The sequence below is a fragment of the Brugia malayi genome (assembly GCF_000002995.4).
Source record: "Brugia malayi strain FR3 genome assembly, contig: Bm_v4_ChrX_scaffold_001, whole genome shotgun sequence".
NCBI classification, from domain to species: domain Eukaryota; kingdom Metazoa; phylum Nematoda; class Chromadorea; order Rhabditida; family Onchocercidae; genus Brugia; species Brugia malayi.
In genome coordinates this window covers 23686669-23695927 of record NW_025062479.1, presented here as the reverse complement: position 1 = coordinate 23695927, position 9259 = coordinate 23686669, and the positions used below count along the sequence as shown (strand labels likewise).

The following is a 9259-nucleotide window of genomic DNA, read 5'->3' as shown; positions in this document are numbered from 1 at the left end:
AAGCACTTATTATAAAAGATCAGATAAAATTTTTTGTTAATTTTTTAATTCTTCCAACTAGAAAAATTCATTTTTTCAAATGACAATTATAACAATTACGGATGAATCAGTGAATATAACTATAGTGCTTTGGATAACCCGTACAGATATGTTATTTCGAGGTATGCTTCTCAATAAAAATACATCAATGCTAGTAATCATATAAAAATATTAATTGGTTGTTCTCTCTTCTCTGTTCACTAAATTCTAATGTTCCCTTCACGTTCATTATAATTTTAAACTATCAAATGGATTGGATCACACATAAACATCTGTTTCTTTTTTCTTTTGACATTTGACAAACAAGCACAACCGACACGTTTCTTTTGGCTTGAAAAAACAGAAAAACTTAGAATTGGCCAAAAACGCTAGTTATTTCACCGGCAAATTTGCAAGTAAACAATAAAAACTTGAAAATGAAGCATAACAGATCATTCGGAAATGCAAATGTTAATTAAGGATATGACGGAAGATCTAAGTAGTCAGGCCCAATTAGGATAGACACATATTCATTTCTTTGTATTTACTACTGGAAGCGAAGCTTGTGCACCAAACTGCTTCTGACACAAATGACAACTCCATTCACCTTCCGGAGCCTGCGGAAGTGGAGGCCGCAAACAGTAAAGATGAAAGCCGCGATCACAATCATCACAGAATAACAACTGATCCTAAAACATATTCATTTTTAGAATTTATAACTTTTTCTCAAACATAGCAAAAAATACATCAAATGTTACTGACAAGGAATTTTATAAAAGTTAAGCAGAAAAAAAAAAAAAAACTTATATTATAGTGAAAAATCGGAACAAGAATTTAGAGAAGAGTAAACAAACGTCATTATCTGAGAATCCACAAATCGCGCAACTTTTACATTCAATACATTGCCAACCATATTTGCCGGTAGATGTAAGCATATTATCCGTAAACTTAAGACAACTCGGATGGCCTGCAAGTATTCCATAAAAACAATGCCATGAACTTATCATAATTAGAATACATTAGACAATCAAAATATCTATCATGAAATTTGAAGATACTCTAGCTGCACAGCTTGAAAGTAATTTGTGTAGCAAAAATACACAAATTACTCCTTCTACTAAGCATGATCATCCTTCTACTGCAGTCAATGTGAAATAATCACAAATTATATAAAAGCAGTGAGCAAAATATGCATTGCATAAATGACCTGAATGGTTAGATATGAAGTGACAATCCCGAGAAATATATTAATATGACACATTTACAACATAATAACATGATATTTATGTATGCTGCAACACTATTACCTGATCTTCCACAATCATGACAGCTAATAAGCTGTTCCGGCTTCATTGTTTTTTTGTTCTGGTTGCAATCACCCAAACATAAGTCGCAAACCGTGGACACATCGATACTCGGCGATAGCACTGAAAAGCACTCATCATGAGCAACCCGCAAGCAACACAGACAATCCAATTTAAGCATGCTGTAATGAATGCAGCATATTTTCCAAACAGCTGTAATATCCACGGAATTCTGTTCCACTATTTAGGGATCAATTTTTTTATACATGGTGATAGTCCTGGAATGGGATATATGTGCCTATACCCAACCATGCATTTCGTAAGCATATTGCAATTCGATAAGCCAATCTTAAAAATTAAAAACAATCTCTGACCTTCTGGCAGTTTCCAAATTTGAAATGTCTTCAGTTTTTTCGACTTCTTCAAAATACTACGCTCTGTTGTGTTACTGCCAAAAAAAACCTCATTGGAGAAAGTTTTTATACTTATTAATATATATAAAGAAATACTAATTGGACATTTCCGAAAGCAAATGGATAACAACAAATGTGTGTATCACCGAAAACAAGCATTTTTTGATACAGTTATAGTTTGATAAAGTAAACCCGTTTGAATCGTTGTAAGCTGAAAAAGTTCTGGATGCTACCCGGAGATGACAACTAAACCCAGATGTTTGTATCCCTCTGCAATAAATAAACTGGTAACCAATAAAGCAAAAGAATCAATCAATACGATGTGCTGGTTGGGGCGTTGTTGATGGACTGACATTATCTGCATGCACATGAGCTCGATGATAGTTTAAACCCGGACGACTTTTATATTTGGCACCGCATACTGAAAGGATGCGTACCAATTAAATGGAAATTAATGTTATCGAGTTTGAGAAATTAACACCAAAAAATATTTCCACAGTTAGTCGATGAAAGAAGAAAGGTGACCGGATAGGATATTATTAATACTTCACGCATAGTAAAAAAAAAAAAAAAAAAAAAAGGTCCAGAAATTACGAAACACTTACAATTACATGAAAAAGGTTTGGGATCTGGTGTAAATCCCTGCGTTGGCGGTATATTCACAGATAAGGTTGTCGCATTTTTGCGTCCACCCCGACTCCCTCCTGCAGCACCTCTCCTTTTACGTTTTTTTCTTCCATCTGACCATTCTTCTTCATCTGATGCCTCACCAGGATCTTCTTCGCTTGCTTCCTCCACTTCCATGTCTACTCCTGGTTCTTTTATAACCTATAAATATAGGATAATTAAATTGCCATCATCATCAACAGATTAACCAACAATGAATCAAAATTAATTGTTTAATCATTGCACGATAAAGAAGCAAACAAACTTAATGCTTGGATCGATATAAGCTTCTTCAAAAAGCTTGCATATAAATTAAAAATAACCTTGAAAATCAACCATTACCCTTCTTTTATCGTAAAATTTCATACATAAATTAATCAAGTTAAGACTTACATAGACTTTTCTTTTTTCAGTGAAATGATTTTCTAATGATGAATTCGCCATCGCTGTCAGTGATTGAAAATCAGTCGGATCTAAAAAAGAAATGATAGTGAAAATAAAATTTCGATAGTACACGAACAATGATTCGCAAATCTCTTCATTAAGAATTAAATTTTATAGAACCATTTCAAAGCAAAAAAAAAAAAACCAAAAACAAAATAAATAAATAATAAGATCCTGATAGTTACCCTGGCCGGCTGAACTAGCTTGATTTATCACATCGCTAATTGTTGGATTACATTCTAATATATATTTCATTTCAGTTGCATCTGATGTTGGCGCTGACTTCCTTTTCTTCCAACGCCTGCTACCATATGTGCAATACTGAAAAAAAAAAAAAAAAATTGTTATTGGGATAACAGAAATCTATGAAAAATTGAAAAGTAAAATTAAAATGTGAAATATTGGAAGTGTACGAAGGTAAGGAACCACATATGATACAAAAAATACATGGTAATTTAATCGAAAACACCTACAATTATAACTTAATATAAAACCTACACACACTCTCAAGACAATGAAACAGAAATAGCGACAAAAACAACAATAACATGAGTACATTGAAACTGCGACTGAAACTATAACGAATTCATCACACAAAGGATAACAACACGAGCAATTTCAACAGTATAACTATAGTTATAATAACAATAAGTATCTAGAACTGCACCAATGTTAAGAAAGCAGAAAAATTTACTAATAATTCCGCTAGTGACAGTGTAATATTATCAGTAATTTTGCAGATAATAATGATAGTTTTATAATGTACAAAAGTTAGTGGTCATTTAATTTAATGTATCAGTGCAATGCAATCTTCGCAGTAATACAAAATGGTGCAATGATGAATTGTGTATCAATTTTCACAACCTACATTAATTTTAAACTTGCGAGTTTCGAAACATTAAGTGGGCAATGCAACACTCGTAGAAGAAAAAATTTTTTTTTTTTTTTTTTTTGGCCTCTTCTTCCTTTTTGTAATTTATTTGCCCAAATTTTACTTGCTTGCTAGAAAAAAAAAGAACTAAATACTTCGTTATTATAGTATGTGATAGTCAAATATACGATTCTAATATATGATAATCTAATATATGAAGGGAATTTCATTTTAATGAATGAAAAATTATGTTGATAAACCTGAGAAGGATTTGATGGTGGATATCGATTAGATAGTTCATAAATGGCATGATGTGATGGGTGCTGTGCTATACCAGTTTGAGGATCTAATACCGTATATCGACCTTTTCGTTCTGTTTCTACCCGACTGTTCCATTTCGAGCAATTCTTCATCATTTCTATATACAACGATTCTGATATCATCTTAACCTGTAAAATAATTGCTAAGCCTATATTCTCATTTACTCGAAATCAATAATATCTTAATTCTAACACACTAATCTAATCTATACTTTATATTAATGTTTCTGATAACGTAATCAACCACTGATAACCTAACCAATCACTAATTACTATCAATCACCTCCACACTTCACATTCATTGATTTTTATTTAACAAATTTCTCTGGACGAACCATAGAATTCCATTGTAGATGGTTCGGCCTAATAATTAATTCTTGTATTTATGGTGCGACAAATTAATTATTTAGTATTTTAGAATCGAATAACTGAAGCACGAATTGTTCCTAATTATTACTTAATAACTTCAAGAATTCTAACTAAAAACTGAATATTTCAAAGTTTTTTTTATGCCCAATAAATTGGCATCATTGATGTGCAATGTAAGCTTTTTTTTTTTCATTTTTAAAATATTTTATAATGCTCGATTACATTTGTTATAATAAAATCAAATTTATTTATGAGATTCACTAAAGATTAATTTTAATTGATTCTTATTTTTTTATGTTCATTTTTTAACAATACGATCTAATAGAGTTATTCACTGCTGTTGGAATTCGAAAAAAACAGTAAATTGCAATTTTTTTTTGATTCCCAATAAGTTGTGATATATTGGTTTTAAATTAACAGAAACACTTCGCACTTTTGACAGGCTTTTAATGACCAATTAATGGACATTTTAATAAAAGCATACTGTTAAATGATTTTAATTTGTGAATATTTTCTTGTTGTTTTCTCTCCTTGAATTAAATCTAATTAAATTGATTTATATTAATATGAAATTGTATTATATTGATTGCTATATTGTACTTGCAATTACTTTACGCTATGTGATGAATTCACGGAAACTTTTGTTTAATAAAAGTTTTGATACGAAATGATTTTCTGTTTTTTTGGACTATTACAAGTTGGCTTTATGAAGTGAAAAATATTTCAATTTTATTCATCACAAAACGGGTTTTCATTTGTTTTATATAAACCTTACACATTTTATATTTGATCTCCACGCGTTCTTTTTAAAGGGAAATGATATTTGTGCTAGCCGTAGCAGAGAGATTTCTTGTATACTAATTGCTGTTGCGAAAACTCAGAATGATGAATATTCCCGGCCGTTTAACCAATAAACAACTCCTGCAACATTTGATCTCTGATAAGAATATTCATTGCCTGCTTCGTCGTTCTACACAAAATCCATCAATTTATGATGCAAGTTTATTTTTCTTATCTTATTGACAATCTAACTGACTGTAATAATTTTGTTGCATGTTCCTACTTCCAGAAAAGGAAAAAAGAAACTTGAAATGTTGAATTCAGTCTAATAATCACCGATCAAATTTTAGCTAAAATCGCTGAGCTATAATAATTGCATGTATCATCAGGAAATGAATGGATTACATAGGTGGGAATTGGATTATGTATGTTGGAAATAATTTTATACTATCGCGAAATTAATAAGAGGTACTGAGAAGATAAATTGGTTAATATTTAAATGAAAAGATCAAAATGAATATTTTGTTAGCGCTCTTTTATAGGCTACTTGTGACTCAGAACTGCATGCTTGTACTTATTCAATATTATAAAAATTATACTTATTCAATATTATAAAAAGAAACAGTTGTATAGTAAAATTGAAATGTATATTTTATGAAAAATTCGATCCATCATAAGGATACCCTCGTTGAAAAGTGCATACTTGCATTATCATAGCATATTCATTTGTTCAAAAAGTTTTGAAAGGATAAAAGCTACTAAAGAAAGAAACGTTATCAATTTTAGGTCAACAAGCTTTCAGAAGAATCTCAGAAAGAAGGCTCAAAAATACGCTGGAGCAAGCGTTCTCCTATTGGATTGGTATTGAATTTTAGACTTTGCATTTTTTCCAAAAAATTTTCCATCGTTAATTGAGTAATGAATTTTGCTAAGAAAAATGTGGCATTTGAATCTATGCGTTCTTGAGACTTAATTCTTGTGAATATACATTAAAAGTATAAATAAAGACGGTTGCAGGCTGCACCATTAGTGGCATTTGCTCTTGGTGTATGGCAGTTACAGAGATTGCAGTGGAAAACAAATTTATTGAAAAAAATAGAAGATAGAATGAAACAGGAAGCTGTACCATTTCCAGATGATAAGTAATACTTTAAATTATTTCAGAAGATTTTCATTCCAGTAATAGCATATTCTAAATGACGTGTACATATTTATATAATTAAATAAGTTATTAAACTAATCGGTTTTTAAAAAAAAAAGAAAGAAAAAGAAACTTCGCATGATCTATACAAAAATTCTGTCAACGGAAATTTAAATTCTTTGAATTTAGTTTGTCGTCATTGGACGATCTTGAATATGCAAAAGTGAAAGTAACGGGTGAATTTCTTCATGACCATGAATTTTATGTGCAACCAAGGCAACGATTTGATAAAGGTGAAACTCATTTGTGCAACCTTTGTGTCATATAAAAAAGTGAGATATCAATGAGACTTTCAGAGGAAAAGAAATCGAAAATTCGACCTGCAGTAAATAATTTTGGTAGCCCTGGTGCACAAGTTATCACTCCGTTTAAACTTCATCCATCGGGGTAAATTTTCAAGGATAAAATAATTCGTTTTAGGCACAGAGAGGATGCTATTTGTTTAGTTCGTGATTATACAGATTTAAATTTAACTGCCATATGCACGCAAATTTTGATGCTTTTGCATATTTATTATTATTAGGATTCAATTTCTAAACTGATTAGATTTAAAGAATCCATGTAAGACCTTTTTCCTTGCTTCATCAACTTTGTTTCGTCTTTTTTGCATTTGTTGAAATTATTTGATATAATTATTTATTCAGCCAGATCATTCTGGTTAATCGCGGATGGGTTTCTCCGCAAAAAATCATTCCTTCAAGTCGAACTGAAGGACAAGTGCAAGGACAAGTTACCTTTGATGCAGTAGTTCGTCATACCGAAAAGGTAACTTACTTTATTGACTGTGACTTTTTTTTTTCACCTAATTCAGAAACCTATGTTTAGTTAATCCAATTTTAGAGGACCGAGAACAAAATATGGGAAAGTTTCAAGAAGTTGCAGCAGTAATCTTGAAGATTAATTTAGCTAGTATATATAGAGATAGTAGTGGTCTTGTTTGTTTATTTTAAAAACCATTGTTTTTTAATTTCCAAATTGTTTATTTTAGAGGCCGTCCTTTATTCGGCGAAATGATCCTGACAATGACCTTTGGTTTTATACAGATGTTGAACAAATGGCAGAAAAACACGGCACATTACCCGTTCTTGTTGATGCATGTTATGGTATGAAGATTTGAATTTTTGATATTGAAATATGAAATTTGTAACCTAAATCTCCTGTAGAAGCATGAATTTATTTATGAAATGAGATTACTTTATTTTTTGAAAAGTCTTTAAGTTATCATTTTAGAATCTAGTATTCGAGGTGGTCCAATCGGAGGTCAGACACGAGTAAGCCACAGAAATGATCATATGATGTATGCTTGTTTCTGGTTAGTTCATATTATAGCTTACTTTGCACTCAACTGATGTTTTATGCCGGTTTAAGCTGATGCAAATTTTCTTTCAGGTTTTCAATTGGAGCGGCAACTTTGTTTGGATGGTTTCTTTAAAAGCAGTTTGATTAGAATCTTGAAATATAATTTATACATTTCAAAACTCTGTGCTTGAAAAGTGAAATTTGATCGATTGTGAAAGCTATGAAATTTTCTATAGACTTTCTTCTTTTTTCATTACTTTGTCAAATGGAATTTGTGAATCGCTTTAATGTTCGGTCATTTTTTCTTTTTTTTTTTTTTTCTGCCACGTTATGTATTATGAATTTCAGTTAACGAGTTCTAATAGTTTTCTTCTTTTGTTATTTTGTTTAGAAATGTTTAATAAAGTTGACAGAATTTTATCAATATTGCTGTTCCATGATTTGCACAACCTCTCAAACGGTTTACATGCACATATACAAGGACATGCATAAAAATTCACACATACACATACATGCATACCATACTTAAATGCATCCCTAACTATCTACAAATCATCTCATAGTAATGGAATTAATTACTGAAAGACCGAAAGAATTGATCCGGTCGCCTACTTTTCAGTGTCACGAATATGTCAAATCCTTATCACATCTTATCACTGATAAATGCTTTAACGAAGACTGGCAATACCAACAGAACGAACGGCGATATTTCTATTTGTGTTAATCCATATAATCCTTGAGTGATGTCTAATCTACATTATCTATCATTGATAAACGAGTGCAATCGCACTTTCATCCAATTTCAAACATTACCGGCAACTGATAATATTCTTTGTCATTGCATTCATATGTAGTGATAAATGTAATGATAAGCAGATATAATGAGAGCTCTGCTATAGTAATACCATACAAAAAATAAAAATTTTTTTTGTACTTCACTTAATTCCTAATTATCTTTTAGAACAGAAAGTTTTGTTATCTTGTAGATAATAAAACAACATTATATGTCTCTCATTAAGAGCACTTAGATGCATTATTGAACAGCCTTCTGGTTTCCAGAAATAAATGCAACTACTTCAGTGATTTTGTATCCGTAATTTTTGGATCATGTCTAAAATTTAACATTAAAAAATGTGTTCTTGTAGATCATGCAGATCTTCAGGTTTGTTTTTGAATTATAGCATTCTTGCTCATTTTTTTGCTCTAGTGAAATTGGTAGCATTCTTGCTCATTTTTTTTGCTCTAGTGAAATTGGTAAAATAATGTAATTGTCCTATTATTTAATCAGTTCATTGGCATCTTAAATTAGTGTTTCTCATCTAAAATCTAAAAAAATCTTTTATAAATGAAGCATCTAAAAAAAATCTTTAATGTATAAAAAAAAAAAAATGAAATCTTAAAATCTAAAAAATCTTTTATAAAATGTATAAAGAAAAATGAATTTCAAATATTAATAAAACTGTTCAAAAAAAAAAAAAAAAAACGAGAACAATCAATATTACTATGAAATGCCGAACCAGAAGTTATCGTTTTGCGATCTATGACCATGTCATTACTTCAACTACTCGATCCGC

General features: G+C 30.6%; 2 protein-coding genes across 4 annotated transcripts; one reads left to right on the top strand and one right to left on the bottom strand.

Moving 5' to 3' along the window:
- Positions 1–548: 548 nt before the first annotated feature.
- Positions 549–4159, bottom strand: Bma-dpff-1 (Zinc finger, C2H2 type family protein; the record flags this gene model as incomplete). 3 transcript variants are annotated; one of them, XM_043075924.1, is made up of 8 exons in its annotated part: positions 549–707; positions 873–985; positions 1326–1445; positions 2055–2156; positions 2341–2563; positions 2795–2874; positions 3031–3166; positions 3977–4159. In XM_043075924.1, 8 exons carry the CDS (start codon positions 4157–4159, stop codon positions 549–551), a joined length of 1116 nt encoding a protein of 371 aa, XP_042931858.1. The 3 variants fall into 3 exon arrangements, with proteins under 3 accessions (XP_042931858.1, XP_001902318.2, XP_001902317.1); XM_001902282.2 differs by lacking the exons at positions 549–707; positions 873–985; positions 1326–1445 and having other exon boundaries at positions 2044–2156; XM_001902283.2 differs by lacking the exons at positions 2055–2156; positions 2341–2563; positions 2795–2874; positions 3031–3166; positions 3977–4159 and having other exon boundaries at positions 1326–1371.
- A 1128-nt stretch (positions 4160–5287) lies between these two features.
- Bma-sft-1.2 (SURF1 family protein) lies at positions 5288–7818 on the top strand (the record flags this gene model as incomplete). Its single annotated transcript, XM_043075923.1, has 9 exons — positions 5288–5401; positions 5972–6046; positions 6203–6327; positions 6516–6619; positions 6683–6773; positions 7031–7151; positions 7375–7489; positions 7617–7698; positions 7776–7818. 9 exons carry the CDS (start codon positions 5288–5290, stop codon positions 7816–7818), a joined length of 870 nt encoding a protein of 289 aa, XP_042931857.1.
- Between the last annotated feature and the right edge of the window lie 1441 nt (positions 7819–9259).